Genomic DNA, 27789 nt, shown 5'->3' on the forward strand with positions numbered 1-27789 from the left:
ATGTGTGTGTCGCTAAGGTGCCTTCAATGACGTTCTTTTTCATTCCGAGAGTACTCGCTCAGTGCTTTACTTAAAAATCGGAACAGCAAATGCTATATACCTCAGGCTCATTAATTATGCTTCTTTATACAAGCTCAAGAAGTATAATAAAATGATGTACGCGGCCGATTGTACATGTCATTATCAATCAGACCTTTGTCCGCATGGGTAATACGTGTCATTTCTACAATAGAAACGGCAGTAGCTCTTTACTGCAGCGGTGTGCCTTTGGAAAGACAAATGTGACTGGCAAATTCAACCAAACTGTTGAAATGAAAATCACATTTTCAAAATCACACTCGTATCTCAGCTCCAAAAGGGAACATAAATCATAATGCACAACGACGAAAACGAAACGAACAGCAATTCAGACGAATTTTCTGACGAAGAGTATGTCGATGCAACGTATGAAACTATCTACGATAATATGCCATCAGGAGATAGCACCCACGATAGTTCATGGACAGCACCGCCGCCTGAATCTCCCATAACGCAAACTGAGCTTCGGAAAAAGATTCAAGAAATCCGTGCCGATCGCAACATGGATGCTAAAGAAAAAGCAAAAGCAATACAAGTACGTGTATCAATTACGCTTTTTATCTGACCTACAACCTTGCATTAAGCTCATTGTCAACATTTATACTTGCAGCGTCTAATGACCACTAAAGCATCGACACATAAACCCCATAGTGGATCTGACAACGACCATACGCAGCATGAAAATGATAGCGATGGAACCCCTGGCGGTGAAACATTAGAGCCCTCTTATCAAGTAAGTTGCTAGAATTAAATACCCTTCTGGGAAGCGTTCCTAACCATTAATACCCAACATAGGATTCTGAAGCAGGCATATACGGATGCAAGCACTACCAAAGAAAAGTCAAGCTCCAGGCGAATTGCTGCGGGAAATGGTATTCTTGCAGGTTCTGTCACGACGATGTTGAAGATCACAATCTGGTCAGGTAGGTCAACAATTTAGGCTCGAGTCGTAGTGGATGAATCATATGGTTAACGGATGACACATTTGGGACTGCAGACGTGAAACAAAAAATATGTTTTGTATGCTTTGCTCTGAGATTCAACCTGCCGCACAAGTATGCCGAAATTGTCACGAAACCGTCGCCCGCTATTATTGCGACACCTGCAAACTTTGGGATGATCGCTCAGAGAAGTCTATCTACCACTGTGACCAATGTGGTATTTGTCGAGTAGGAAAAGGTCTCGGGCAAGATTATTTCCACTGCGAAAAATGTAACATTTGTATGGTGATTTCCTTGAAGGATAACCATCGGTGTATTGAGCGCAGTTTAGAGTGCGACTGCCCAATATGTGGAGAGTACATGTTTACCAGCACTAGCAAGATTGTCTTTGAGGTATGATTGTCTTTTGGTTTTTAATTGCTTTAAACAAATGTATCTAAACTGTGGCCACTGGTGTTTTCAGAATTGTGGCCATTGCATTCATGAAAAATGTCATGAGGAACACGTCAAAACATCATACCAGTGTCCCACTTGTTTGAAGTCACTCTGGGACATGACCACTTACTTTACTCGGATCGATAACTTTCTCAAAGTTCAGACAATGCCTCAAGAATACGAAAATTTCGTGTCCTATATTCTCTGCAATGACTGCGAAATGAAATCACAGACGAAGTATCACTTTCTATATCACAAATGCACGCATTGTAATGGATACAATACAACTGTCCTGAAGACCAAAGAATTGGGCCGACCGGATGATGCCACAACCGACTCTGTCTTACCAGACGATTCACACGGCATGGACAGCTCTAATACGGACCAAGCATACATGATATCATCGCAGCCAGTAACGAGGGCAGGAAACCCTGTAGATGCTGTACAGATGAATGGAACACAGTCTTCTCAAGGTCCTAGAGAACACGGTAGTCAAGATGCTTCGTAAATACACATGCATTTCCACCAACAAAGATGTTTTCCTCATTCAAGTTTTGTCTATAGCTTCGTCTTGTTTTGCCGCAATATATCCACTTTTTTTTTGCGACTCATATTTAACTGAACATTCCCCCCCCCCCAATCTCTCACTCTGTTTCTTTCATGTTATGGGAAGGAACTTGTTTTTAATTTACATAAATTTCTTTTGGTTCTGTTGGACTCGGAACTTATAATATCCAAAAGCAGCTGCAAATGCCACAATTTGAGCAATGAAGAAGTAGGCAATGAAAGTCGTTACCGAGCTAGTCCCCTTTTTAGCGTTATCTTGTTTCGGAGACGACAGCAGTGTTGACAATTTGAGTGTGTTTTCAGCTTGAAGATTCTACAAAATGACGCAGGGTGTAAGGGTATTATTATGAATGAGTACAGTCTCACTATGTTGCCATACCTCTAACGATCGGATACCGTTTTCCAATCTTCCTATTCCATTCAATATGTTCATGACTTGGCTCTCTTGATCGCGTAATCGCTTAATTAATTGTTCCAAAACGACTTGCGTAGAAGATTCAAATGCCCTGCCATGGTCTGGGCTGCTACTGCATGCCAGGTTGAGTACCAATGCTTCATTAGGAACAAAATCAGGAGAAGAGAACTTACCCGCTGTCTGTTGCACCAGATGAAGGTGGCGTTCTAGGCTTTATTATGTCTTCGATGTTGCCACTTGCAATATCCTCTGTACCAGGTGCACCAAGCGTTTGTAGTTGTAGTTGTACCATTTTCAGCTCCTCTACCAGCCTATGCTGTTGATCCAGTACAGCGCCCTTTCATGGTGGACAAATAAGTACATTGATATGCCTCGCTGTAGCAGTGTTGCTCGTCTCATTCTTACCATGCCAATCAGAGTCTGATCGCCAGCTTCCTTTTCCCCTGCCATTTCTCTCAGCACATTGACTTTGTGAGATATTTCTTCAATTTTCTACAGGAAGGTCAGTCAATGAGTAAGTTTATATCAACGTGAGGCAAATGTGTGTTATCACTCAGCAAGGTGCGCGCTTTCATAGCTGTTGAAATTGGCCCAATAGGCTACTTACCTGCTTCTGTACATCATCCAAACCCTCGAACTTTTGGCCTTTCTTAACTTTTTCCGCTTCCATTGGTCGGTTAGGATGCTTTGAATAGGATTAGACTTTGCAAATAATCATTACAGATGTCCTGGAATATCATACCGATAGCTTTGCAGGCGGGTTTAGTTCCCAGGTTTCCAGCGTAATGACATCATGGTCGTCCGCAGGATTTTGGGACGCAGCCTAAAGATATTGCTAAGTATACTATCGAAATTGCCAGCATATGTAAAAAACTGGTACTCACACTCAGGCCAAAAAAGTATCCTGTAGGCAGCTCGACATCCTGTTTCTTAAAGCAGTGGCGATAGCTCGATCCACGGTTTTCACGATCCATCATAACCTAAGATCCAATGATGAGGTGACACATACCTACATTCGACAATGCGATGAGTTTAAAAAACACTTACGGAGAGCGTTTTGTTTCGGTATGTAACTTTAACATACAGAGGTTCATATGTATTCCGGTAATTTTGAAAGCATGAGCCAAGCATATGCTGCGTTGGATCGACCCTAGAGGCAAACTGCTTGGTTCCGTCATTCACCAGAGCCATTGTCATCGGGGACTTGGTCTGCAATGAAAATTGCGTCAGTAGCCTGAATTAAAGAAGCTCACAATAGAAGAAATCATCCTTACCTTTGGGTTATAAGAGTCGAACCAAATGCCAAGGCCATTCCATTTATCCTTGGATCCGAAAATGGGGCCATCTTGATTTGGCTCAGCTGCATACCAAAAAGCCATACCTCTTCCACCTCCCACATGTTGGCCAGAGATTCTCAATTGCATATTGACCTCCCATTCTGGATGTGAGTTAGCAATAGTTGACCATATCCGGCCCTTCGAGCCGGGAACCGAAGGCGCAAGGCGTATAAAGTCTTCAGCCTTGATGACATCTGTTCGAAAGAAGGTAAGTGGTTTAAACACAAGTTATAGCATTGCTTGACGACCATATATACACTTATATCATACCTCCAGATGTCTGCCAAAAGGGTACAGTATTGTTGTAGTAATAAGGCTTTTTGAACGAGAGCTTGTAGTCCAGCTTGAATGGTGCAGCTTGCGGGTTCTCAACTCTGGTAGTCTTTGAATCCTCGTCGGATCCTCCAAAGAATCCGTACGCAGTGGATCCACTTATGCAGCTTCCAATACACGCTATACCGAATAGTATAGAAGCCTTCATTGCAAGTTAGAATCAACGCGTGAAGTGAAAATAAGGAGAAGGAGGCAGGAGACGAAAGTGCTGCAGTCCCCGAAACGGCTGGTCCATTTGTGCGCTTGTGACTGTTGGAGACACCGCATTGGCTGGCGTGAAAGCAACGATGGCCACAGCCAATAGAGCGCCACTCACCCCTTTGTTTTTCATCCTCTTTACTGCCTTGCTGACTCCACTGTTAAAACAACAGGAATAGACAACAATTTCAACTATCATTTACATTGTATTTACACTTGCTCCATTTCTACATAAAAATGAAAGAACGGCCGAATCGAGCGTCAACCCCGTTGTTGTGCACTGAAAGTACCAATATCAGAAGCAAAGTGGATACTTTTTTATCCCAGGTCATTACAGCTTCAGAATAAAGTGTGAATCTTTTTGCTTCACAAAGGTTATTAACTACCTAGTTGGACATGAAATTCTCTTCAAGAGACAATGATTCGAAATGATTTCAACATGCAAAGGGGTCCTCGTTGAGAAAAAGTCATATGTGTATAAAATATAATATTCATTGCCGTACGCTTCATTTCATTCCATAACCATAATGAAACAAAGACTTTTGATGATAACAAACAAATGAATGAGGACAATGTGTGTTTGATTCAGTTTTATAGCTCAAGAACATGTCCGCTTAAAAGCGACCCCATACTATGGCAATCTTTATTTACGAGAAACAATTGCTGACCATGGTGTTCAGGTAACAAACAACCAAGAACTAAACATGAGCAGTTCGACCATGGTTGAAAATGAGTTTGCGACATAAAAAGTTACATTTCACTACTTAATGGTGCGCTGGATACGAAATTGGAACAAAACATTGACGTTTGAATAAGAAGCCATAGTGGTCTACTTCGTAGTTCTGAACTTGCCTTCATTCCACATTTCTACAACTCTAAAAAGCGTAGGTTAACTTGAAGTAATGCTCCTTCCCATTTGAAAATTATATAGGGGCTATGTTTGCTTAGGAATTTTTTTTTTTTTAAATTATTATCCTAAAATTTGTCGTACATGGCATGGAAAGCAAAACTGAAGCGTTGATTAAAAGAAGAAACGTAAATACAAGTACAGTTGCGAACAAGTTCTATGAAAGTACTGCGAGTGCAAAGAAGCAAGCGAGAATCAAAAACAAGAATAAAAAAGAACGACTTAGAACAAACAGCAATAAAAAAAAAAGAGAGGGTTCAGACATACAACTATGCTACTGAAATCTAAACCTAAGATCAATGACCAGCAGTCTTGCGTGCAAATTGAAGGACTTGCTCGTACACTAAAAAGTTCAAAGAATGGATGGGGAATGCTCTCATCAGAGTGACAGACATACCACGATAGAACCCACGGTATCCTTGGCGAGCTTTGATATCGCTTACACATTCCCGTATGGTGTCATATGTTGGCTTTGGTGCCATGATATCTTTTTGCATGACTGATTTGATCAAGTCAATGGGAAATACAACTATCCAGCAAAGGATGCCACAAGTTCCTCCTGCCATAAAATGCGTCAAAGGTCCGGGTGGTGAACTGGGTGAGGAGAGGATACGTTTCGTACTTTCGTAGGTGCCAAAATATACCGCCGTTCCAATGGTATCGCGAACTGGAGCATCAAATAAAAACAAAATTGTTTAGCATTCATTCACCAGAAAGTGTTTTTAGAATAGAATACTTACATAAATGTAGTGAGTAGCCACTCCATAATCCTTTTACGCCTTTCAGTCGGACAATCTCGCGAGCAGACCTCCAACTAGAAGTGGACGGCCCATTTGCCGGTCGCGTGGTTTGTTTTGGGATATCTTCAACAATGGGGGTTACCTTCCCATACACGCTATTAGCCAATTTTTCAGATGTGGTAGATGGAAGGGCAATATTGGGGAGTTTGGGTGGTCTCAGCGGTGATGAAGACGATCGGGTAGCTTGTGTCGTAATGGGAATACCAGCACCGACTTTATGAGCCAGATCTGTTCTCTGAATACCCACTTTTTGACCATTAGCACCATTGGAACCTCGTACAATGGTACCACCGGTCGCCATACTGCTTGTCAATAACAAGTGCTGTAATTGCTGTTGGATTTTCACCAATTCTAAAGGGCAGCTAAATGTTGCAATAAAACTTCCACTGGTCGCTCCTCCAAGTGTCGATACAGCAGCTACAGATAAAAGCGAATCCCGATTGAAGAATTGATAGCGTTCTCTCAAAAAACTTTTCGTGCCTTCGTACACAGAAAACGATACAGACTTGATGATACTGACAGTGATCAAAGGGGGTATAATACCTAATGTTATACCAAATGATCAATTAAGCAGGTACATGGTAAGTAATGATGTAGAAATTGGTCACTCACCTCGGAAATAGCCTCTCATGCCTTCTTCATGGTATGTGCTCTTTATGCATTGTAGCATCGAATCATAATGATGGGTCTGCATTCTGGTTTTGATTGAGTCAAACGGAAATCCAGCCGCTACACCAACTACGGCGGCCGATGAAGCTGCCACCACCGTCCTGTTAACTGTAAACAAAGTGAATGCAAGGGTTAAGAACGGGGTAAAGACGGACAGGCATGAATGAATGGAAGATAGGTATACGTACCCCATAATAATTCTGTTGCAATATCCCGATATGGGTGAATGTGTGGAATGGAGTTTGAGTTGGTTGACTGAGTGTCCTCGGTGGACGGTGGTTGAGATTTCGACTCTCCTAGAGGGGAGATGCTTTCACTGTCCTTGCTTGATCTAACATATAGGGTACATTGAGTTTCAAGTATGCGACTTTGAGGCAGATGGAGGATTTCTGGGGACATGCAATGCTTAAATCATTTAAAGAACATTTCAACTTACTCTGGCACGTCTTTGGACATGAAGGCTAACAGCAAGCTTTCCTTGTTGTAAGGAGAGTGAGTACTGAGTTCGTATTGGTGGGTGGCTGGCAGATTTGGCACACAGGCGTTTCCCTGGCTGCTTGCCAAAAAATACCCTCAAATGAAATGCCAGTCCCAATTTGATCCAATAGCCAAATGTGTCCATTTCCCGAGAGGGTCACAGTGACTAAACTATGATCTATGATCGATGGGCTCCCCGACCGCTTGTTTGATAATCACAAAATGCATCTACCTTCTGAACGTTGTATCACGAGCGGAAGTTATCGGTTAAGGAACGGAGCGGGAAGTACTATGCAAATGCCATAAATTATCCTATTCGTTCAAACCTATGCTTTTATTTATATGATTATTGTATTTAACAAAACTGGTGAAGGGAAATGGGAATCTAATGATACTACTATACAGTGTTGTGTCCCAACCACTTTTTAACAAGTCGTCTAACGCAAGTCTATTGTTGTTGTTATATTTTTGCCTCTTCTTTTTTTGTTTGTATCTTTTGCGTAACAGCAGCCTATAGCATGCATGCACTTCATGGTTGGTTGTCCTGCTGGTCATAATCTTTCTTCTGATTCGCTGCCAGACCTGCTGCCTTTCGTAAAATAGTAGCATCCTCTTCATCCGTGCTAACAGGGCTGTTGAAATTATTTTCCTTAAGGAACCCTTTTTGTTCATGGAAACATTTCCAGAACCGTTGCTTTTGTTTTTCACACATCTTTGCCTTATCCCACCAACTTCCGTCCTTGAAGCACGTGAGAAGATCAGAGTGAAGGTCGGCGCAATTATCGAGGGCAGTGTCGTGAATGGCGCGTTTCTGATCAATGAAATCTCGAACGGCCCATACTACCTTTGGCTCTTCTTGGGGCTTTGTTGGTGCTTCTTGGCCAGAAGCTGGCTCAGACGACGAGAATTTGGGATCATGGGTGGGAATATGTAATCCAGCATGACTTTTAGGGGTTGAATTGCTGGTGTCAGCTGAGGACGAAGGTGGCAGTGGTGCTGCAGGAAGCGATGCAGCTTTTTTGGGATCAAATGAAGGTTGATTCTCTTTCAAAAAATCCTGCGTATCATTCTTGATATCCTTTACATATGCGTCAACGTAGTCTCTTGCGTTGTTTTTTGACATCTTGTGTAGGAGGAATGCGTGGAAAATAGTGACCACCCTTCTGGTGAGCAAAGTATTTTGGCACGTGACTTGCGCCTAGCCATGAAATGGGATCTTTCTGATTATGCCTTTTTGCCTTGGTCTAGACAACTAAGACCACCGCTGTTCTCGCACTTGGATAACATATGATTGAATTATATCCCACAATAGATTTGTGCAAACAAGGAGATCGCCATGCGCCTTTCTAAACCCTCAGCTGATGGATGGTAAACATGACATATTCATTATCGTCAGCGATCTCCTGCACAAATGCTATCTTTTCCCACCCCAACTTATTGTTGTACCAGCCACCTCTCCACAAATAAACTATCAAACCAGCTGGGCAATGCCTGTTCCCACCCGCCCACGCGCACTCTGCCGTACAACCGCAAAGTACTTTGACCGGTAATTTCCGTGTACTGGGGGGTCAAGGCACAACCGGCTGTCGTACATAACGGTGCAATTAAATGTGTGAGTTTTACTTAATTAACAGCAGCAGTACACAGGTAATTTTCATCTTGCCTATTTTCCTTGAGTTGAACGTACACTTTGGTCTTGTCTTAATCTTTCACTATTTGCAAGACCGAACGATGGATGACATCTTTCACTACCTTGATTTTGGCATCAGTGACTACAACGCCAACCTTGTCATAGCTTCTTCCTTCGCACGGATACTTCTTATTGACTCGGTTCACTCCGCAGTTGTCTCACGGGTATTAGTGGCCACACGTGTACGTAGGAACTTTTTTTTCGTAGCGCTAGAGATGTTGGAAAAGAAGCTCGCCAGATCACGAGCGAGTGTGACATGATAATCCCCTTATAGTAAAAGATAAGGAGCGGAGTGGCGACTTGTCCCTGAACGCCACGCACGTTGTATAGATGTTGAAGCCAAAAGTCACCGTGGCATAATTTTTCTCCGCTTATTTGTTATATCGTCAGCCAGCGTGTGAACTAAATGAACCGGGGATGAAAAGAAGTCATTTTCCCGATAACACCGACGAACATGACTGAGTCTAATATAAGATAAACCAATCCTATCACTACATCCTGCTTTATGGTTGACTGCGTTGAAAATGCTGCGTAAGGCAAGTTCTGAAGCACACAAGGGGGGGCCAAATGGGTTACAAAGGCCATAAATAGCAATAGATAAGAAAGACCCATTTGCCACTCACATGGCTTTTCGTTCTTCCCACAGTCGGTAAGATAAGACCGGCGAACGACTTATTAGGTAATAGTGGAGTGAGCGTTAAACCCTTGAAACTGTAGAATGGGGGGTATACGTGCAGATAGGTGGGGAAGAGTGTGGAGAAGGAGGCTAGTGTAGGTATACGTGCATGCATCTCTAGTAGACATGCCATGTAAAGTGAGCCGATACTTACAGAATTTAGTTTTTCATTGTGTTGTTTAAATTGCCAATACGGTGTATTCAAGTATTTTTCCAGCTGGCGGTGCTACCCCCCCCCTCAAAACGCCGTGTGAAATCAAAACTTTATTTGCGATCAATAAAAGATAAGTCCGTGCGGAGCCCCATATCATAGATGAAAGCCTGGATATAGAGAGCTAAAGTGTTAAGCTAATATGATCAAGCAGGTAAAGCAAATAAGAGGGTGCATAGGTGGACTGTAGCGTACCACTTTTTTCATTTTCCTATTTAAACAGGCACAATCGACTTTGAAGGCTGAAGTCGAGTCATAGTCGATCCAGGGCGGTGATTGGCTGAAGCATTCAATCCTGGGTCTATGATTTGATGATGGAGATTCAAAGCCAGATCTCAAATATACCATTCATAGCAGGGTATAAACGGGATTAGAAGGTATATTTCCCACAATCTTCTTATCTTGCCATCAGCGGTTTCTAAGCGTTATACACTTTTCCATGAAGCAAAGCACACTGAAATTGCCTAAAGTCTTTAACACCTAGGCTACCATGGTTATGCTCAACAGCACAACTGGCCTGAAGTTTTAGCACTGGCAAACACGGGATCTACAGCGGTCTTAGGGCATACTGATATCCGATTGGCCCGATAAGCGACTCTGCTACACCAATCGTGCGAATTTTTTTTGGTTCGGCAGTTTTCGAACCTTCTGACATTTTCATTCCTAGATATATCGATAGCGGTTTTTTATGCTGCGATGTGATTCTCCACTGTTGTAAAGGGAACGTGGTTGATTATATGCGTCTGCCGTTGAGTGAAGGAAGCATGACCGTATTCATGCTGTGGGAAAGTAATGTTGGCCAAAGTAGCATTATCTGCACGTGATGATAGATTGGATCAGGTAAAAGCAAATAATTTTTTGGGAGTCAATCTTATCTATTTTCATATTCAGTCAGGTTGTAACGCTTATCAGCTCAGCTATAAAAATCCTTCACTCCAACTTCTTTTTTAACAATTCCCGTTTACTTGCCTTCTTTCTACTTTTAAACTTAAAGAGTGCATGTCTTCGTCGCACGTCATTTCCGATCAGGTTTTTGGTTCTAGTCGACGCGTTCGTTTCATTGGCATGTCGCCTATGGATAGTTTATTATCAGCCATTGATAAAGCCCATCATAATCATCATCAACAACCACCACCGACTCCTCCCATGTTGCCATCTCTATCGTCGTATTTGTCGTCCAACAACAACTCTGACCGACCACAACAAAAATCTCCTACCATGTCAATACAGTCTATCTTAGACTCTCCTCAACAGCAAGAAGCAGCTGCCGCCGCCGCTGGTTTGACAAAGACCGAGGCCAATGTCGCCTCTTTGCTCGCCAACCACCCCAATAACTATTTGCCTCCTTCTCCCCACATGGAAACAGTGGGTATGAAGCGACGACAATGGTCCGATGCGCCTTTTGAATCACAAGATGACCGAGCTGCCAAAATCCGACGTTGTATTCGTGAACAAATTGCTGGTCAACATGCAAAGTATCCTATCTGTGATGCGCCTCCTTCTCCTCCTCATACCGCCAGTGTTTCCAATAACCGCATGACCACTATTACTTGTTTGCATGCTGCGGTTGCTCAAAAATCCTATGGCAGCGAGAAGCGCTTCTTGTGTCCTCCTCCTGTGGTGTCTATCCAATCACCCGCCAACGCACAGACCGACAAGACCATGGAACGTCCCTCCGTAGCCATGTCTGTCATTTGCTCAGAAATTGGTCCAGATCGTACGGTCGGCCAAAGAGCCATTTTGGATGAAACCATGACTGGTAGCTTCAAGTATCTTCATGTTACTGGAACAGCCAAAGCCAAACAGTTTCAACTCCGCGTCAATGTCAGCCATGCTCGCCACGCAAATGAGCCCTATGCCACCTTTGATACCAACCCTATCAACATCATCTCTAAGCCGTCAAAGAAAACTGCCAAGGCTCGCAATGTATCCAGCTGCATTCTTTCCAACTCTCCTGTATCTCTTTTCAACCGCATCAATTCTCAAACCGTTCGCACCAAATACATGACGGTTGAACGATCTCAATTATGCGCTAAGAATTCCACTTGGTCTGCCTTTTCCATCACTGTGGTTCGCTTGGCAGGTGCCAGCAACGGCCGTATGCCTTCCAATGTCCCTGTTTCTTACGGCGCAGAAATCATTCTCACCGATTTGGAAACGGGTGTGTCCTCAGAGCCTTTGATCATTCGCAAGGTTGAGAAGGGTCGCATTGCTCAGCAAGCCGGTGGCCCAGTTAGCCAAATGCAAAAGGTCGCTCTTCAACGTGTATCCTCCATCAACAGTGGCACACCATCCTATTTGTCTGCTGCTGGTGCTTTCACTGATGCTGTCGTTGATCAATCCACCAATAATGCCAACGCATTTTTGGGATACGAGAACTCTCGTGTTATTGTCAATGAAGCCACCGCATCAGAAGGCTCTGCTGCTGTTACTGTCGAAGAAGTCGATGACTATCTTTGCTGGACTATTGTTGGCATTGCCAAATTCCAGTACTCTTACTTTGAAAGCCTTGCTCCCAAGCAAGACGAGCCACAATGCAAAATCACCCCATTCCCAACCTTGACTACCGCAGTCTATAAGCCAGGGTCGCACTCATTGGATCTCTGGACGAAAGATGTCGCTGAAGGAACAGAAATTTGGCTTGGTCCTCATGGCCCTCTCCATGCTCGCCGACTACAAAGTGCAGGTGTACAAGAACAATACACTGTAGAATTACCCTCCACTCAAGATGTCATTGTCACAAACCATGACCTTCTCACCCCTGATACTCACGGTAGCCGAAGCCTTGAACTTCCCATTCTCTTTGTTCGTGCTGATGGCGTTGTCTATCATTCGGGTCGAGCCGTTCGTTGTCGAGTTGAAGAAAATGGAGATGCTGGTCGATGGTGCTTGACCGAAGCATAAAGCCAATGCTATATATTTTTGTTTTCCCTTTCACTGCATATCATATTTTACGTTTGTATATTTCCCACCCCTTGATCTCCATCCTTCATATCAACCACCTCTCCACACTTTTTACTCCTTTTACCCCCCAAAAAATTCACTGTGTTAATCCTAGTCTGGTTACTTGCTTTTAGACAAAAAAATTTTATATTCCACTTTGTAAATATCCCCTCCCCGTATTACAATTTTTTGTTTGCATTATGCCAAAAATTATATAAAATCCAAAAAATCCTAAATTTTCAAAGATATGCGTCATATTGAACCGAGAAAAAACCCCGTTCACGGTAACATCCGTTCTACAAGATGTCTTGTGCCCACGCTTAATCATCCCGTCCTTACCGTGTGAATAGTTACAGTTCATTGAATGACGTGCAAACGCAAAGAGTGCACTGTCCGCAAATGGGATGCTATACCTGGCCGTCGGTAATTTCATGTGGTGGGAAAGTAGAGATAGGCTTAAAACAGAAGGAAGACGGTATGATGAAATTGTTCAGTAGCCAGCATGAATGATGAAGTCGCTGCAAATTGAGCTTGTCGGCCCTCTTCTAGCCATTAAGCATTTGTCACAAAATTGGACCAATTGGTTCTCAGCCAGTGGAGCTTTTCAGTTTTGTCGCCCGCCTGAAAACATTTTGCCCCACACAGTCGCAAGTTGGCCCGACATAGTTATATCCCAGAATACCCATTCCATCTCCCGTCAGCATGGCTAATGTCCTGACAGAGGACAGACTTAAACGTCTACTGGAGCAATACCGCGAGATATGTTTGATGCAGAACCCACAAGATGACTCACCCGACTTGAATCTCGTTACTCACAATGCAGGTGGAGGTGCCAACCATGAAGGTAGCGACGATGACGACGACAGTCAGCAAAAAGCAGAAGAGTATACCTTGGATGAATGGACAACTGGTGTACGAGAGCATCGAAATATTGTGTAAGTTGGAGAATTATGCCGAATAATTTATGGATGCGAGCGAGCGAGCGAACGTTAGATATCTAATGTACACCGACAACTTTAATTAGTGCCAAAGAACCTCGAAGAATTCGTGAAGATCCCGTGGCGTTTTTGCTCAACGTTGGGTTGTTCTACAATGGAACGGTAAGGCTTTGAACAATGAATTCCAAAAAAAAATTCCTTGCTTGATGGACGACTGATTTGTGTGATCTTGTTTGAACAGGGATGGCGTGGTTACAGACACTATATTGGGTCTAAATTTTATTACAAGGGCTTTTCCAATGAGATGAAGGACAAAGTCTTGAATAGTAGAGAAGGTAGGTGGTGGAGCTGCTCACTACGACGTGTCACTATCCACTCGTTCACGCAATACTGATACCACATCCTACCCAGTTCAAAATGTCATCGATCTTCTGGCGGAGAGACAAGCTCATTTCCTGGGCGATTCACAAAAATCAGGATCTCCAGTTCCAGAAAAGAAAAGAATCGCTGAGCTCCAACGAAAGCGAAAGCAGTTTAAAAAGGAATTAGAAGCCGTCGCCAAGGTGATCGCCGATAAATGCTTTTCTAACATGGACGACGTTCGGTTATTGCGATTTTTCGCATTCACTATCAACAACATCTTGGTTCGCTTATATCACCAAGGCATACATATCAAGGAGAGTGAATGGATGGAGGTAAAGTTCAGCCATCGCTTTTCTCAAAAAGTAGCATCATGCTGACATGATCAACCTCAATAGCTTCGTAGAGTAGCTCAGATTGCGGAACAAAAAAAGCAATCTTTGATTCTATTACCATCTCACAAGTCTCACGTCGATTACCTCGTAGTCAGCTATGTCATGTTCCGCCTTGGGTTGCAAATCCCTCATATTGTTGCAGGCGATAACCTAGATATGCCCGTCATTGGGACCTTGCTGCGTGGTTCCGGTGCCTTCTTCATTCGACGAGAATGGGGTGACGATCTATTGTACAAAGCTATTGTTGAGGAATACATAGCGAAGTTGATGTCGGGTGGCTACAACATTGAATGTTTTGTAGAAGGTACTCGTTCCCGTCTCGGAAAGCTGTTGACCCCTAAGTTTGGTATTCTCAAGATCATTCTCGATACCATCCTCGCTGGCAAGGCTACAGACTGCATGCTTGTCCCCATTTCCATTGGTTACGACAAGATCATTGAAACATCCAACTACGCTAATGAGCTGCTTGGAACTCCAAAGCAGAAGGAGAGTTTGTGGGGTGTCTTTTCAAGTTCCAGGCTCTTGCAACTCAAGTGGGGACGGGTAGATGTTCGTGTATCCAAGCCATTTTCGTTGAAAAATTGGATCAATAAGCAAATGGCCATTCGTACAAACTTTGATGTCAGCTTGGCATCAAATAAGGTCGTTTTACTCAAATCTCTTGGATACAAGTATGTTTCTATTTGGTGTGACATGGATGGGTTGGATTAGGTTTGGACATTAGACTAATTTATTTCATTGTTGTTTGCCTTTTCTTATTTAGAGTTCTTGCTGATATTGTAAGTAGCAGCAAACCTCCAAATCCGCTTGTAACGACCAGTGTCCTTTTTTTCATTCACTAATTTACTTAAATCTCAGAATGCCATCTCGGTTGTCATGCCCTCTGCCTTGGTTGGTACAATTATCTTGACGCTTAGAGGACGTGGTGTAGGACGAAACGAACTCATTCGCCGTATTGAATGGCTTCGACGTATCATCATCAACAAGGGTGGCAACGTTGCAGAGTTCGGCAATATTCCAACTGGTGTGATTGTTGATCGGTAAGTTCACAATGAAGAAGGAAAAAAAAAACTCCTGCTTAGGCGGCATACTTAATAATAGATAACAACTACGTAGTGCCACTACCATTCTCAAGGACCTCATTGGCGAACGGACTGGAAAGGAAGTCATTGAGCCGACATTCTATGGCATCAAGCGATTTGAGTTGTCATACTACCGCAACCAAGTCATCCATCTTTTCGTTGAAGAATGTAGGTTGCACCTAGTGATGTTTATCTTTGTATCAATCCCCTCTTACTGATTTCTCTCGCTCTGTCCAGCCATTGTCTGCGTTTCACTTTACACGGTCATTAAACGTGGTGGAGCTAAATTGCAACAGCGTATGCAAATTGATCAACTGCTTGATGAGGTCAGCTTTGTGTCCAGTCTCCTTAAATTGGACATGATCTTTAAACAAGGAGGTGTTGAATCTAATACCCTACGAACGATTCGATGGCTGGTTGAAAATGATGTATTGGAAGTGACCGATGATGGATGGGTTGGTCTAACGGATGCTGAAAGAGCTTGTGGACGCGAGAACTATGGTAAGTTCATGCCGAAATTTACTTCGTCTGAATGAATGCTGTCTCACCCTATGTCTACAGATTTCTTATGCTTCCTCATTTGGCCATTTGTTGAAAGCTACTGGCTTGCGGCGGTTGCTTTGCTATCGCTGACACCCGCCAAGCCAGATGCAGAAGTCCCGCAATGGATAGACGAGAAGACATTTTCAAATCGAACCCAGGCTTTGGGTAAAACACTTTATTACCAAGGCGATTTGGTAAGTTTGTTTGTTTCTCCTGGACTCATTGTGAATTAGCGTAACAGCCACTCAATTGGATCATTCGTTTGCACAGAGCTACCTGGAAGCTGTCAATAAGGAAACCATGAAGAATGCATTCTCTCGTTATATAGAGCAGGGTATTCTGTTGAACCGCAAGTTCAAGACCGGCAAGGTGACAAGCGAGGTTGCATTGAATCCAGAATGTATCCCCAAGCGTGGAAGCGATGGCACCATCTTGCCGGAAGGGCAAGCGTGGGATCTGGTTGAACGGATCGGCAAGTGCAGACGAGAAGGCAAAAACCGTAGAGATAATGCCACAGGTAGGTACACAGACACTGCCAATGTATCGTTCTGCTCAAGAAGTCTTACCCGAAAATTTCAGTGAGTGCACGCACTCTTAGGTTGGCTGACATGGTTGGTCAAGATAATTTGCCCAGCATTCAGGAGCAGAAAAAAAGAGCCAAGGCAGAGGCAGCCTCTGTTGGCGCTCGATTGTAGACTATTTACCTCGTATCTATCTTCTAATACCTGTCAAGCGGTCAATCTATACCGTATTAAAAAAAAACGTTATTTTACTTTTATCATATTCATTTCCCTCATATCATTGTTTTTATTTTATCCCTCAGTATAATGAACATGATGATTTCTCGTTGCACGCCAATATTGAAATATGGCCCGTGCGGAACTTTGCGGGGGTTTGGGGAGTTTGGATTGGTATATGCGTCCTAATTTCAACCAAGACGTTTGGGCTTGCAAATAGCGTAAGATAGGGGACTGAGGTAGCTAATCCATAAAGAATAGCTCTTACCTATGCCATGTAAGGGTTCCAACGTCATTGAAGGCAATAGAAATAAAGCAATGAAGAAAAGTCGATGGAGCAAATGGGTTGTAACGTCATTTCATCCTAAGCAATAGACGCAATTCGAATTCAGTTTTATAACATATGCTCCCGAAAAGTCAATTTTATCGTCAACAAATTGACTCGTTGATATCTACAGTAATGAATTGTGTTGCTTGAAATGAAATTAAAAAACGCTGTTTCCCTGACTGCTAATAATATTATTACGTCGAGTCGATATTGGCGAATACGGGGTATCTGCGTCAATATATAAATGATCAACTGCTGTATTGGTGGGTGTAACCCTTTCGATTTTGCTATTGTTTTTATTGCTTCAACTCTGCCGAGCATCTTCACTTTTTAAAACATTACGCAACTTCAACTCTTTTCTCAAAACTTCGTCCCATCATGATCTATAAGTTAGCCATCATCAGCGCATGGATGTCGATCGTTTTGGCGCAAGCAAATGATGGTGTCTTGCCACAGAGCTCACCAGCATTTTTATCCGACGTTCCCAAGCCTACAGGTGTAGTTGACGCTGTACCTACTAAGCCATATCCAACCGGTAGCTTGGACATGCATTGGAAATTGGATCTTTCCAAGTACCCTGCAGTGAAGCAAGTGCCACCCACCGACTCCCCCGAAGTCAAAAATGCCATTGCTGCTATTGACTGGACCAAAGTTCCAAAAGCACCTATTCGCAAGAAGCTACCCAACGGCAGTCTCGATGTATCCAACTATAACATAGATCAGGATCCCGACTGTTGGTGGTCCGCTAGTATTTGTAAAACTCCAAAGGCGACGTACCTTCCTTCCGATTATTACATGTGTCCCACCGTTGGTGACTGGGGTCTCAACTACGACGATGGCCCATTGAATCCGGTCAACTTTGACCATCCCGACAGTTGGGCTGAACCTGCCCTTTACGATTTCTTGACGGACCAAAATCACACTGCCACATTATTTTGTAAGCTCACTCCTAAAAAAGTATCACCCAGTTTAGATATGTTTTTGTTGACTTTTTCTCTCACTTTAATATTTAGATATTGGCTCGTATGTGGTTAGTTTCCCCAGCGCAGCTCAGAGAGCACTAAATTCTGGAAACGTCCTCTGCAGCCACACCTGGAGTCACAAGCAGATGACTTCCCTCACAAACGAACAGTTAGTCGCTGAATTCTACTGGTCACTTCGTGCTATCAAAGAAGCTACAGGTGTTACTACCAAGTGCTGGCGTCCTGTAAGTTTGTCCTAGGACGGAACCCAATATGGCAGTGCTGTAGATTTAAGAGTACTAACCTAATTTTATCTTCAGCCGTTTGGAGACGTTGACGATCGTGTCCGCGCTATCGCACATCAAATGGGTATGCGAACCTTTTTGTGGGAACAAGATTCGTTTGATTGGCAAATAGGATCTAGCCATCCTTCATCAGAAGTTGATGGATATTTCGAAAAATGGCTTGCTGATCGCAACACCTCTGCCGATTCGACAAATGGCCATATCACTCTTCAGCATGAGCTCAATGCCGACACCATCAAAACCGCCATGAAGTGGCTACCTCAGGTGTCCAAAAAGTTCAACGTCATGCCTATTCATCAATGTCTCGATGATACGTCGCCTTACTGGGAATCAAACTTTGTGTATCCCAAGCGAGACGGAAGTGTGCCAGAAACCAAGCAGCAAGTCGATAGCAGTAAGCCATCAGCAGCATCCCGTGAAAGCGCCTCGGGTAGCGCTTCTACCCAACAGGCTTCTTCTTCATCATCATCTATGCATGCTACTTTATTGCCTTTCGTTGCCGCCACTGCCATGTTTATATATAGCACCTACTTTTAAACATAATTTTGTTTATATAGAATCTTTGCTTTAGAGCAACAGTTATGTACATTGGAGGAATCCGAATCAATTTTTTTTTTTTGATAAATTCATTTCTTTGATCATAGTAGTGTTTTTAAGATGAGATCAAATGTATTGGAGTGCGACATGCTCTATGCGTGTGTTAGATGGATGTCAGTCCTAAACAAAATGCTGCTAAATTATATTCTACGACCTTCCTTGAGCATAGTTGGCAGCGATAATCGCAAAGCTATTGTCTGGTATGTCTTGCAGTTGTTGAGGCATTGCAAAGCAGCACACTGCGCAATGAATGATAAATTATAAGCAATGATCATAGTGCATTCGAAATGTTCAGTTGTCGCCTCTCTTGTTATAATTAAACAAACATAACCCGAACTTGTTGTATGGCTAATATCAACGCCGATCTTTTCTCACTTCTGAAACCTACTGGGTTTTGACTGTTGTATATTACACATTCTTCTATTGATTCTGTTCTGATAGTTAGATGAGAAAATTTAATTTAATAGATTGAAGGAACAAGGTTACCCAACGTCGCGATTTCAGAACCCCATCGTTTTCTTAGTATGCTTGGCTGGTCCGGCTAACGAGGATTCTGAGAAGTCATTTTGTTCAATTCATCATCAATAGGAGTATTATTGTTTCGCGTCAATTACTCTGAGACACACGTGTAAGAAACTGTGATACCATTCATCTATCTTTGCCTGAGAAAACGAATGAGACCATGACAAGGACAGACACCATTTAGCAAAGATTTCTTTGTAAGGACAAAGGTACAGCAACCAATGTTTCGTACAGCACTTCCCCTCCTTGAGTCCTGGTAACCTTTCCATTATTAAAACGTTCAAAAGACATTGATGAATGCATCTGGATATATCTCTCTCGAGAAAATGGGCAAGAGAAAATATATTCCAATTTGACTTGCCCAATCCTGCTTCCACAGGTGTCTACAACAGGCTTCGTGACAATTTTTGTCTTGGTAAAAATATGAAGATCTCCAAAATGTAGATTTGAAATGCAGTACCCCACTGTAAAGTTCATGGAGATGAATGTTTATGCGTTGAATCCAGAAGTTGCTCATCTGGCAGTCTTTCGTTATGTGGTATTTCATGTTCCTGACATTTTTGACAGATCCAACTCTTAGGGCCCTATCAGAATCATGCCCTGTCAGGATATGCGATTGCTACCGATGGCTTCTGCCACAATATTTGATTGATCCCTCAAAATCATAGACACCGCAGTAATGTGTTTTTTATTATTATTAAGATTATAGAAGGGTTTCGACCTTGCCAAAGGTCTCATCAGATGGCTTTAGGCTACCATTACCCCTGCAGACCGGCTGTCATTGTAGAAGGTTGCAGAGCAACACAACTACATGACCAGAGCTCCTAAGTAGCTTGCCAAGCACACTATCTTTGGAGAACTGACTCTTCGATCTAGGAGCCCTTCTCAAAGCTGGCAAGGCTCTTCATAGAAGGATCCCGGAGGTTTAGATCGTGAGCAGCCGGATGTTTGAGAGCTCTGTTAAAAATTTCTAAGCTATTTGCTAAACTACTTTCTAAACTACTAATCTCTAAACTACATTTCTAATCTACCTTTCTTGATATCCTCTGCTCCTTGCCAACCTTGTCTGTGGTGACCTTGGCGGTCAGATAAATGGTACCTGGGTATTTGTATGTGCTTATGTACTTACCCAAACCTCTACCTAAATCTTCAAGTGGGGAAAGCCTGGAGAACTTGCTCTGATCTGACCTATAAGAAAAAAGGATGAGGAAAAGCGTGGGAATGGAAATGATGGGTTCTTTATATACGAAGTAGCAAATGGAAGAGCGGTCCCATCACATGAGGTAAAGCTATTCATGCAACGGATGGTAGTGGATGAAAGAATTTTTTGATCCGACCTCGGCCCAACAGTCTTGAGGCAGGGAAAATCTGATAGCGAGAGGTACGATTGTGCCTGGTTTGAAATTTTTTGGCTAACACTCTCTCACAACCAACCTTACTCAAATGGTTCCAACAAAGCATATCCCACCTCTACTCTTCGCTTTGAAATCGTCTTTGGATAAAAGTGTTGCATGATAGCGGTCCTGAGTCGTTCTTTTTTTTTTTAGGACCCGAGCTTGTCCGGGAAGTCGTGAGCTGTCCCGACTAACAGTCTCGTATATTCTATCCAATCAAGAGGCATTAACCCATTTCCAGGGTAGCCGTGATCAGAGCAGTGAAGATGAAGAGAGCAAGGTGAAGATGCTAGGTGAGTGGTATGAAAACGTGAATCCGCCACAATGTCTCTATTAGAGTTTGACAGCTTGGGTTAAATGCCGCTTTCATAGGCACCATTGTAAAGACTACGCTCTCAATCAGCCCAGAAAGTTAAGCTTATGCAAGTGAAACCGAGAACTGCTCAACCATCAGCACGGGCAATCATATACCTCAACGCAATAGTAATCCTAATGCTGCCGATGATATCAAATGCTAGAATTCGTATTCACGCTGATTCCTAGGCTGCATTTACTTATGTATTGTTTACGTTTTATAAACTTTGCTATAATTGGTAGCATCCCGGCAATGGGAAGGGGCATTTCACCATACTCTCGCAATAACATATGTTCGTTCAAGCGATTGTAAAGCGGAACTACACCCTGTGATATACTTTGTATAATCTAACCAGTACAACTGGTGAATTATACTTTAATAACTTGAAGATTCTTCTAAAGCTATAGAGAAGGGAACAGTCGCTGAATACACTTGTTGCTCAACAGGAAAGATTATCGGCATTACGTTCTGTGGATGGATGACTCGCTGTCATAGAAATAGCGACTATATGATAGAAAAGGAGAGTACTGGAGGAGCTATAACCAACGAAGCACTATATAGCATGAGTAAGTTATCTGGATCAGGAACAGCAAAAGTAGTTTATATAGTACATGTGAACTGTTGTTCCGTTATGGAGTTTACAACCCTGCCTCTGCATTTCACTTGATTCTTCCTGGTGAGCAAATCTACTTCAATTCTACAAAATGGCTCAAATATCGCACATTGATCCAACTTCGTCCTGGGGACTCATTGAACAAGCATGCTCAATCTTATCTTACAACAATGTTTCGGATTGTGTTGTTGCTCTTCAGGTGAGATAGTACCCAAGGATATATGATTTTCTTATATCCCTGCGCCATGAGCGAAAGAAGACGCCTTTAGAATGATTGATAGGGAACACTGATTTCAAATAACGATTGACGTGGTCATTGGTTGGCCGATCCTTGTGTTGCATGAAACTTGTTTCTTTTTTCAGTAGTGGCCAAAGCACCATCGCCGAACAGCATGCGCTGTGTTAGATCCACACTGACAACACTACTTCGGCTGCGCACGCTTTCAACATTTGGAAGGGGAATGAGACAGACTTACAGTAACATTATCGATGCTATTACACAGTGAGAGACAGACATATGGTGAGCACTCTGCTCCTTCATGTTTTGAAACGTGGTCGTTACGCGAGAGCCATAAATTTATTGCTCAATTTTACAACAACGCTACTGTTCCTGAAAATATTGAGCAGTTTTGAACTCACTTCTAAAATAAAAATTTGTAATCTTTTACATCCATTGAGGACCCGGTTTTGGCTTATAGCATTCGAATGTCCACGTTCTGGCATTCATTTACAGATTTTGGTAAAATTCGAAGATGAGCAAGCTGAAAGTTCATCACATGACTTGTCACTGCACCTGTCATATAAACCAATGGCGATTTCCTGTTCAAATTTATCTGTAACAGTCGTTTCATGGCAATCACTGAATTCAATACAATACTGAGTACTTTCAGTTCCGCGGCTCAACCATCAATATCGCTGGATGTGTCCAACAAATCGCAAGAAATATTGTGAAATCAAGTGTTTGGTGCGGTGGACGAAACAAAATTTTCATCTCAAGTTTTAGTGCCACATTTTCAACAGAGACAACCACCGACTCAGCGTGGAACAGGATAGCGGTAGGCGATAGAACGAGCGCGCGAGAACAACACTCTTTTATCTCAATGATGTTGGCGGTAATTTTCTCAACAGGAGTTGGGCGTCTGTTTCGAATTGGTGAGTTTGAGATACATGAAGTTCTTTCAAAGGGGAATCCGTATGTGCGATGTAACACAGGCGATACAAATAAAAGATTTTGTTGAGCTTCATGTTTCCCACTTCATGTTTTCCAAACAGACAAGGTTACAAAGAAAAAAATTCATTGCTGTACGATGTTAATTTGAAAGCGATAGGACTACTGTTCAGGAATGAGACAGTAGCGGGGTGGAGCCAGGTATGAAACCATTGAAATACACGTCACCAAGTTCTGGAACTTATAACCTTACCACAGAGTTGTCTCTAGCGTCATATAAGCGAAAAAGGACTGGGATTTTGTACGTTCCGGTTTCTATCTTACATTTCGATATTCACAAGCATGTGCATTTAAGCAGCGAAGTACAATTGCACGAAAATAGTAGCAATTTACTGCCGAACCCGGCCATTGCTGATCGCCGTTTTAGGCAAGTCTGTGATTCTAGCCGACTATGTCTTTTTGTTGAGGGCAGAAGCAACACCCAAATACAACATAACTGAGACCTAAAGTCTACAATTGTCGTCGAACACAAGCACTTGCTATACGGCACGTCCGACGTACCCGCGGTGATAATGGTACCCGCCTAAAAAATGGCCATTTTTGATCATAATACGGAAATAGAATCGCCTGTGCGCGCCACACTCTTTCAAATTCCTTTGACTGCATTAACATTTTTTTAATCAAAGAGAGCAACGGAGTGGAAAGGTGTTCATGTGGGCCTCGCATCTTCAGCGTCCAAAATATGAGACACTACGTAATGATGGCAAAAGTTGAAGAAGAGGGGCGAGACAGTGTTTAGAGAAAGGAAAAGAGGCTGTACAATTCGGAGTGACTTGAGAACTGCAAGAATTTTTACCCTTTTGACACGCAAAGATTCGTATATTAATGCAGCCAACTTTTTCCAACTTTTTTTCTTCTTTTCCTTGGTCTACTCCTTCACCATTGTTTTAATGTTTGCGTATATGAGCCGCAGAATCTTTGTATATTTGTTCTTATTCCTCACACTGTTCACCGTTGTTAATGCTTTACCACGCCCAAACATTGACGATTTAATCACGCAAAATTCCCACCAAGAACAGGCAAGTATTTTCTAAATCTGTTATAATCACAAAGTGCTATTCTGTGTTCTGGCCTTGGAAGTAGCAAGAAGTCCAGATTCAACGCAGCTACAACTGTGATTGAATTCCCATTTACTGCCGCCACTACTGCTTACCGATCACTAATCTTGGGTCCATCTTACTCTATTTGGATTTATTATGTTAGGCCACTGTATTGGATAACGGTGAAACAAAATCGGTACTAGCCCGAATACGAGATTGCTTGAAAGGAGGACAGTTTGATATATCAAAAGGATGTCGACCCCAACGAGTGGATAAGCATATCATTTCAATCGAATCTCCATCTCCCAACAAAGTCAACGCCCCGCAACCGGACAAATCGGGTCGGAGCGGCAAGCATCAGTATATATCCAACGAAGTGTTCGATTGTTTGACATCTGATTTATTGTTGATTTAGAAATAGTTCTTTAAGGTGTCTTTTGTCTATACCCTTGTGGGTTATACTGAATAATCCAAATATATACTCATCCCTCGCCTGGATAGCGATCATAACTCTGTTTTATCTTGATTGTTGCTAGAAAACTCAAAACTGGACCACCCAATGGTTGAGAAAAAGTCGTCTAATATCTTGACAGCCTTATCATCGCCGGCAGCACCAACAGCTACATGAAGAGGAACAAGATGTTCAGCAGTAGGATGACATTTCCTGAATGCTGGGTCTTTGTTGAGTTTGCACACTTCAGCCTTTCGTTGTTCCCCCTATAAGTGATGGATGGTCAGTCACTTATATGTTTCGTCTTTTTCAAATTTTCAGCACCTACCGTATACTTCAACACACTATCCTCCAAGTTTTTATCGAAAGATTTGATATAGGATGGTGATGGTCGATTGATGTGCTGCCACATATCGCGAAGATTGTGCTCTGCAGCACCACTACCAATGATCAGCACGCCTTCGTCTCTGCGATTTTCAATTTGTTGTGGATGAGATCTTTTGAATATCAATGTATAAATAAAAACAGATAAACATCTTTCTGCTCACCTTAATGGTTGAAGTGCTTCTCCCAGTTTGACATGAGATGCCATATCTTCATGCTCAAATGTTGATACTTGAACAAGTGGTATATCGAAATCAGATAAAGCTCTCTTCAATGGGACCCACACGCCGTGGTCAATACCACGCTTAGTCAAAGTTGCTGGAATTCCTTTCTATATATATGTTGTCAATGATTCGTATCTTGGCTAAATCCACTTATGTTGCCCCCATTGCACCCACCTGCTTCAACAACTCTGCCACTTTGTTGGCCAAAGACGGTAATCCAGTACCGTTCCATGTTTGTTTGTAGTATTGTGGCGGAAAACCATAGAAGTCGTATATCAATTTCAAGGGACCTTCGGTGGCCTCCACTAGAATGCATTCTTTAAAAGGCGTGAAGAATTTAAACACACCATGATCTGCAGGTCTTACCATAAACACCGTTGCCATCTCCTTGCCAGTGAGCGCTTACGATAACCACCGCCTTTGGCTTGATTTTCTCTCGGATGGTTTTTCCAAACCAGTCATAGAATTTTCCAGGCTTATCTTTATCGTCCAGTAGGTTGGGTCCACCGTGGCTGATAAAATATGTTGGTAATCTGGTTGCGGACATATAAAGTGGTCTGGTCGAACGAAGCACTGTGACGAAAAATTGGCGGGAGAACTCGATTGACGACGGAGACCGCATTTATATATATTTGTGACCGACAATGCTGGCTGAATCAGCCTGACTAATTGGAGCTCCGCACAATTTAATAACTTTGAAACGACTGCTGCAGGCATGTAAAGACAATCAAGGTAGAAATACCTTCAGGTAGTACGACATTTGTTTGGTAATTTACAAATTAGAGTGTTCATAATAGTCTTTATTGGTAATGGCACAAATTGAGTGTTCAAGTATATAAACAGTGTTCACAAAATTACGCATAGGGACGCTCATAATCACATCAACAGAATACGACTCAAAGCTGTTCAATGGAACGATGGTCTGACATTAGCGTTCTTCAGGAAAGCGAGCAATCTCATCACCAATGCGTTGGTCCCGTTTGCTTGATAAAAGTCCACGACATAGACGATAACACTGCCCTGAATCCTCATCTCAAACCAAAGAAATTTTGTAGAGTGACTACAAACTGTGCAAGGAGTCGATATGCGCTCGTCGTCAAAAAGAGCTTGCAAGTCTCTTGTTAACTGTAGGTAAAAAGACCTGCAGGAAAGAAATAAATACGAGAACATAAGGATACTCAGTGCCTGTATCCAATTGACTTGACGGCAATACATCCAAATTTTGGCATCTGTGTCGGAATGGTGCATCGCGGGTTACTAATCCTTCTGCAAGTCTTTCTTCTGAAAACGTTTCGGAGTGACGTTACCTTCAAACAGGTTGACAATGCCCTTTCATAAATACTGAAAAGGAAACTGTCATATCTATGTTGCAATCCACGGATGGATGTAGAACCGGTATAGCATGAGAAAAATTGCGAGTCGAAATGACAACGAACCGACCAGATTGTCGAGTAGACTTATTGATCATATGATTCTGCATGTATAGATAGATGGCGACGTTTGCATGGCAAACTTGGTGTATACGTTTGTTGGACTGGCCAGTTGTGCGACAATGGTGTCAAGCCAGTGCACTCTGACTGGGAGGTTTTTATGAGTGTGTCCGTATCATAATAGTTGCTGTTCAGAACTTACAAGGCTCTGGCCAATTCTCTGCCAGAGTCGGGATAGCTGTCAACAGAATAGTGAATGTTTTCATACCATCAAAGCACGTTCGTGCGACGCCAGTAATATTCAGGGCTTTGATGACGAATAGCTGTGTGGCGACTCAAATGTGGTATTGGATATGAGACTTCTATTCTTTTAGCCGAAAGATACATTGGAACACGGTGTTATTTCCTACATGGAGTTTGGGTTAAAAATTTCATCCCTTCAATAGTGTACACGCTTGTAGAAAAACAATGACAAGGCAATGAGGTACCTGACCAGGGTCAACATTGTCACGTATCGGTATCAAAAAGTCAAAGGCGAGTAACACGACTTGTTGGCTGAGTGTTTTGAAAAGTCAGCTTTTCTGCATGTAGTAGATGGCAAATCATCAAAGACTTGAAATGTTAGACACACTGTGATCTCAGCATTAAAAGAGTAAGAATAAAAAAATAGTGTTTGCAGGTGGTGGGTTGAAAAGTTTCGTAGTCATTGTTAACGACATAGCAAACAGCTGCTCTGTAAAGAAGATTGATTAAATGTTTTATGCGAAATTGATGAAGGAACCTTTGTCGCAAAACAAAGCTAGTTAATAGCAAAAAGACATTGGTAACATGTTTATCCAATGAATTTTATATATCAAACGTAGGTGCACTAACTTTTTGTTTGAGTTTCGTCGATATGTTTTGTTGGCATTGGGTAGCAATTAGAGTATTTATTATTAGTTTGGGAATGGAGCTTCTTTATAATTTACGTGCTTATGTTATTTCATTTTTCTAATCCTCATCTTCATCTTCCTCTTCCTCTTCTTCTTCTTCTTCTTCTTCTTCTTCTTCCTCTTCCTCTTCCTCTTCCTCTTCCTCTTCCTCTTCCTCTTCCTCCTCCTCCTCTTCTTCTTCTTCGTGTTCTTCTTCTTCCTCCTCATGTTCTTCTTCTTCTTCTTCTTCCTCATGTTCTTCTTCTTCTTCCTCGCGTTCTTCTTCTTCTTCCTCATGTTCTTCTTCTTCTTC

At 42.5% G+C, this 27789-nt stretch overlaps 10 protein-coding genes across 10 annotated transcripts; 4 read left to right on the top strand and 6 right to left on the bottom strand.

Moving 5' to 3' along the window:
• Nucleotides 1-348: 348 nt before the first annotated feature.
• K450DRAFT_235521 (uncharacterized protein) lies at nt 349-2095 on the top strand. Its single transcript, XM_051588098.1, has 5 exons — nt 349-613; nt 689-811; nt 874-1001; nt 1076-1412; nt 1483-2095. Exons 1-5 carry the CDS (start codon nt 374-376, stop codon nt 1960-1962), a joined length of 1308 nt encoding a protein of 435 aa, XP_051445694.1. The 5' UTR covers nt 349-373; the 3' UTR covers nt 1963-2095.
• Nucleotide 2096: 1 nt separating this feature from the next.
• Nucleotides 2097-3310, bottom strand: K450DRAFT_235526 (uncharacterized protein). The gene is made up of 6 exons (XM_051588099.1): nt 3179-3310; nt 3044-3121; nt 2842-2928; nt 2610-2773; nt 2401-2548; nt 2097-2334 (listed from the first exon to the last, which is right to left on the bottom strand). Exons 2-6 carry the CDS (start codon nt 3104-3106, stop codon nt 2143-2145), a joined length of 654 nt encoding a protein of 217 aa, XP_051445695.1. The 5' UTR covers nt 3107-3121; nt 3179-3310; the 3' UTR covers nt 2097-2142.
• On the bottom strand, nt 2791-4313 carry K450DRAFT_235529 (uncharacterized protein). Its single transcript, XM_051588100.1, has 6 exons — nt 4044-4313; nt 3711-3967; nt 3484-3645; nt 3321-3416; nt 3044-3259; nt 2791-2928 (listed from the first exon to the last, which is right to left on the bottom strand). The coding sequence occupies exons 1-5, from the start codon at nt 4252-4254 to the stop codon at nt 3173-3175; spliced, it is 813 nt and encodes a 270-aa protein (XP_051445696.1). The 5' UTR covers nt 4255-4313; the 3' UTR covers nt 2791-2928; nt 3044-3172.
• A 927-nt stretch (nt 4314-5240) lies between these two features.
• Nucleotides 5241-7350, bottom strand: K450DRAFT_208414 (uncharacterized protein). The gene is made up of 5 exons (XM_051584765.1): nt 7117-7350; nt 6869-7011; nt 6624-6788; nt 5952-6554; nt 5241-5878 (listed from the first exon to the last, which is right to left on the bottom strand). Exons 1-5 carry the CDS (start codon nt 7134-7136, stop codon nt 5508-5510), a joined length of 1302 nt encoding a protein of 433 aa, XP_051445697.1. The 5' UTR covers nt 7137-7350; the 3' UTR covers nt 5241-5507.
• A 114-nt stretch (nt 7351-7464) lies between these two features.
• Nucleotides 7465-8378, bottom strand: K450DRAFT_235531 (uncharacterized protein). Its single transcript, XM_051588101.1, has one exon. It carries the CDS (start codon nt 8278-8280, stop codon nt 7687-7689), a length of 594 nt encoding a protein of 197 aa, XP_051445698.1. The 5' UTR covers nt 8281-8378; the 3' UTR covers nt 7465-7686.
• Nucleotides 8379-10692: 2314 nt separating this feature from the next.
• On the top strand, nt 10693-12995 carry K450DRAFT_235532 (uncharacterized protein). The gene has a single exon (XM_051588102.1). The coding sequence runs from the start codon at nt 10734-10736 to the stop codon at nt 12636-12638; it is 1905 nt and encodes a 634-aa protein (XP_051445699.1). The 5' UTR covers nt 10693-10733; the 3' UTR covers nt 12639-12995.
• A 307-nt stretch (nt 12996-13302) lies between these two features.
• K450DRAFT_235536 (uncharacterized protein) lies at nt 13303-16867 on the top strand. The gene is made up of 12 exons (XM_051588103.1): nt 13303-13612; nt 13702-13777; nt 13857-13950; nt 14027-14310; nt 14374-15041; nt 15134-15149; nt 15229-15410; nt 15487-15620; nt 15690-15953; nt 16014-16189; nt 16266-16512; nt 16575-16867. Exons 1-12 carry the CDS (start codon nt 13380-13382, stop codon nt 16688-16690), a joined length of 2490 nt encoding a protein of 829 aa, XP_051445700.1. The 5' UTR covers nt 13303-13379; the 3' UTR covers nt 16691-16867.
• Nucleotides 16868-17471: 604 nt separating this feature from the next.
• Nucleotides 17472-18864, top strand: K450DRAFT_173211 (uncharacterized protein; the record flags this gene model as incomplete). Its single annotated transcript, XM_051584170.1, has 3 exons — nt 17472-17997; nt 18074-18267; nt 18343-18864. The coding sequence occupies 3 exons, from the start codon at nt 17472-17474 to the stop codon at nt 18862-18864; spliced, it is 1242 nt and encodes a 413-aa protein (XP_051445701.1).
• A 5716-nt stretch (nt 18865-24580) lies between these two features.
• On the bottom strand, nt 24581-25682 carry K450DRAFT_198306 (uncharacterized protein; the record flags this gene model as incomplete). Its single annotated transcript, XM_051584572.1, has 5 exons — nt 24581-24793; nt 24856-25024; nt 25076-25242; nt 25310-25440; nt 25502-25682. The coding sequence occupies 5 exons, from the start codon at nt 25680-25682 to the stop codon at nt 24581-24583; spliced, it is 861 nt and encodes a 286-aa protein (XP_051445702.1).
• Nucleotides 25683-27555: 1873 nt separating this feature from the next.
• On the bottom strand, nt 27556-27780 carry K450DRAFT_270749 (uncharacterized protein; the record flags this gene model as incomplete). The annotated part of the gene is made up of 1 exon (XM_051592976.1): nt 27556-27780. A coding segment is annotated over one exon (225 nt), but the record flags the coding sequence as incomplete, so codon positions are not given.
• Between the last annotated feature and the right edge of the window lie 9 nt (nt 27781-27789).

The sequence above is a fragment of the Umbelopsis ramanniana genome (assembly GCF_025399195.1).
Source record: "Umbelopsis ramanniana AG unplaced genomic scaffold K450scaffold_19, whole genome shotgun sequence".
NCBI lineage: Eukaryota > Fungi > Mucoromycota > Umbelopsidomycetes > Umbelopsidales > Umbelopsidaceae > Umbelopsis > Umbelopsis ramanniana.

Coding starts and splice junctions, on each gene's coding strand:
- K450DRAFT_235521 (XM_051588098.1), top strand. CDS start 374: ATGCACAACGACGAAAACGAAACGAACAGCAATTCAGACGAATTTTCT. Junction 1,002..1,075: donor GAAGATCACAATCTGGTCAG/GTAGGTCAACAA, acceptor TTGGGACTGCAG/ACGTGAAACAAAAAATATGT. Junction 1,413..1,482: donor CTAGCAAGATTGTCTTTGAG/GTATGATTGTCT, acceptor TGGTGTTTTCAG/AATTGTGGCCATTGCATTCA.
- K450DRAFT_235526 (XM_051588099.1), bottom strand. CDS start 3,106: ATGGAAGCGGAAAAAGTTAAGAAAGGCCAAAAGTTCGAGGGTTTGGAT. Junction 2,549..2,609: donor TCTGGTGCAACAGACAGCGG/GTAAGTTCTCTT, acceptor CCTGGCATGCAG/TAGCAGCCCAGACCATGGCA. Junction 2,335..2,400: donor ACGGTATCCGATCGTTAGAG/GTATGGCAACAT, acceptor GTCATTTTGTAG/AATCTTCAAGCTGAAAACAC.
- K450DRAFT_235529 (XM_051588100.1), bottom strand. CDS start 4,254: ATGAAGGCTTCTATACTATTCGGTATAGCGTGTATTGGAAGCTGCATA. Junction 3,417..3,483: donor ACCGAAACAAAACGCTCTCC/GTAAGTGTTTTT, acceptor ATTGGATCTTAG/GTTATGATGGATCGTGAAAA. Junction 3,260..3,320: donor GATACTTTTTTGGCCTGAGT/GTGAGTACCAGT, acceptor CAATATCTTTAG/GCTGCGTCCCAAAATCCTGC.
- K450DRAFT_208414 (XM_051584765.1), bottom strand. CDS start 7,136: ATGTCCAAAGACGTGCCAGA. Junction 6,789..6,868: donor TGCAACAGAATTATTATGGG/GTACGTATACCT, acceptor CTTTGTTTACAG/TTAACAGGACGGTGGTGGCA. Junction 5,879..5,951: donor TGGCTACTCACTACATTTAT/GTAAGTATTCTA, acceptor TTGATGCTCCAG/TTCGCGATACCATTGGAACG.
- K450DRAFT_235531 (XM_051588101.1), bottom strand. CDS start 8,280: ATGTCAAAAAACAACGCAAGAGACTACGTTGACGCATATGTAAAGGAT.
- K450DRAFT_235532 (XM_051588102.1), top strand. CDS start 10,734: ATGTCTTCGTCGCACGTCATTTCCGATCAGGTTTTTGGTTCTAGTCGA.
- K450DRAFT_235536 (XM_051588103.1), top strand. CDS start 13,380: ATGGCTAATGTCCTGACAGAGGACAGACTTAAACGTCTACTGGAGCAA. Junction 13,613..13,701: donor CGAGAGCATCGAAATATTGT/GTAAGTTGGAGA, acceptor AACTTTAATTAG/TGCCAAAGAACCTCGAAGAA. Junction 15,621..15,689: donor CCATCTTTTCGTTGAAGAAT/GTAGGTTGCACC, acceptor CGCTCTGTCCAG/CCATTGTCTGCGTTTCACTT.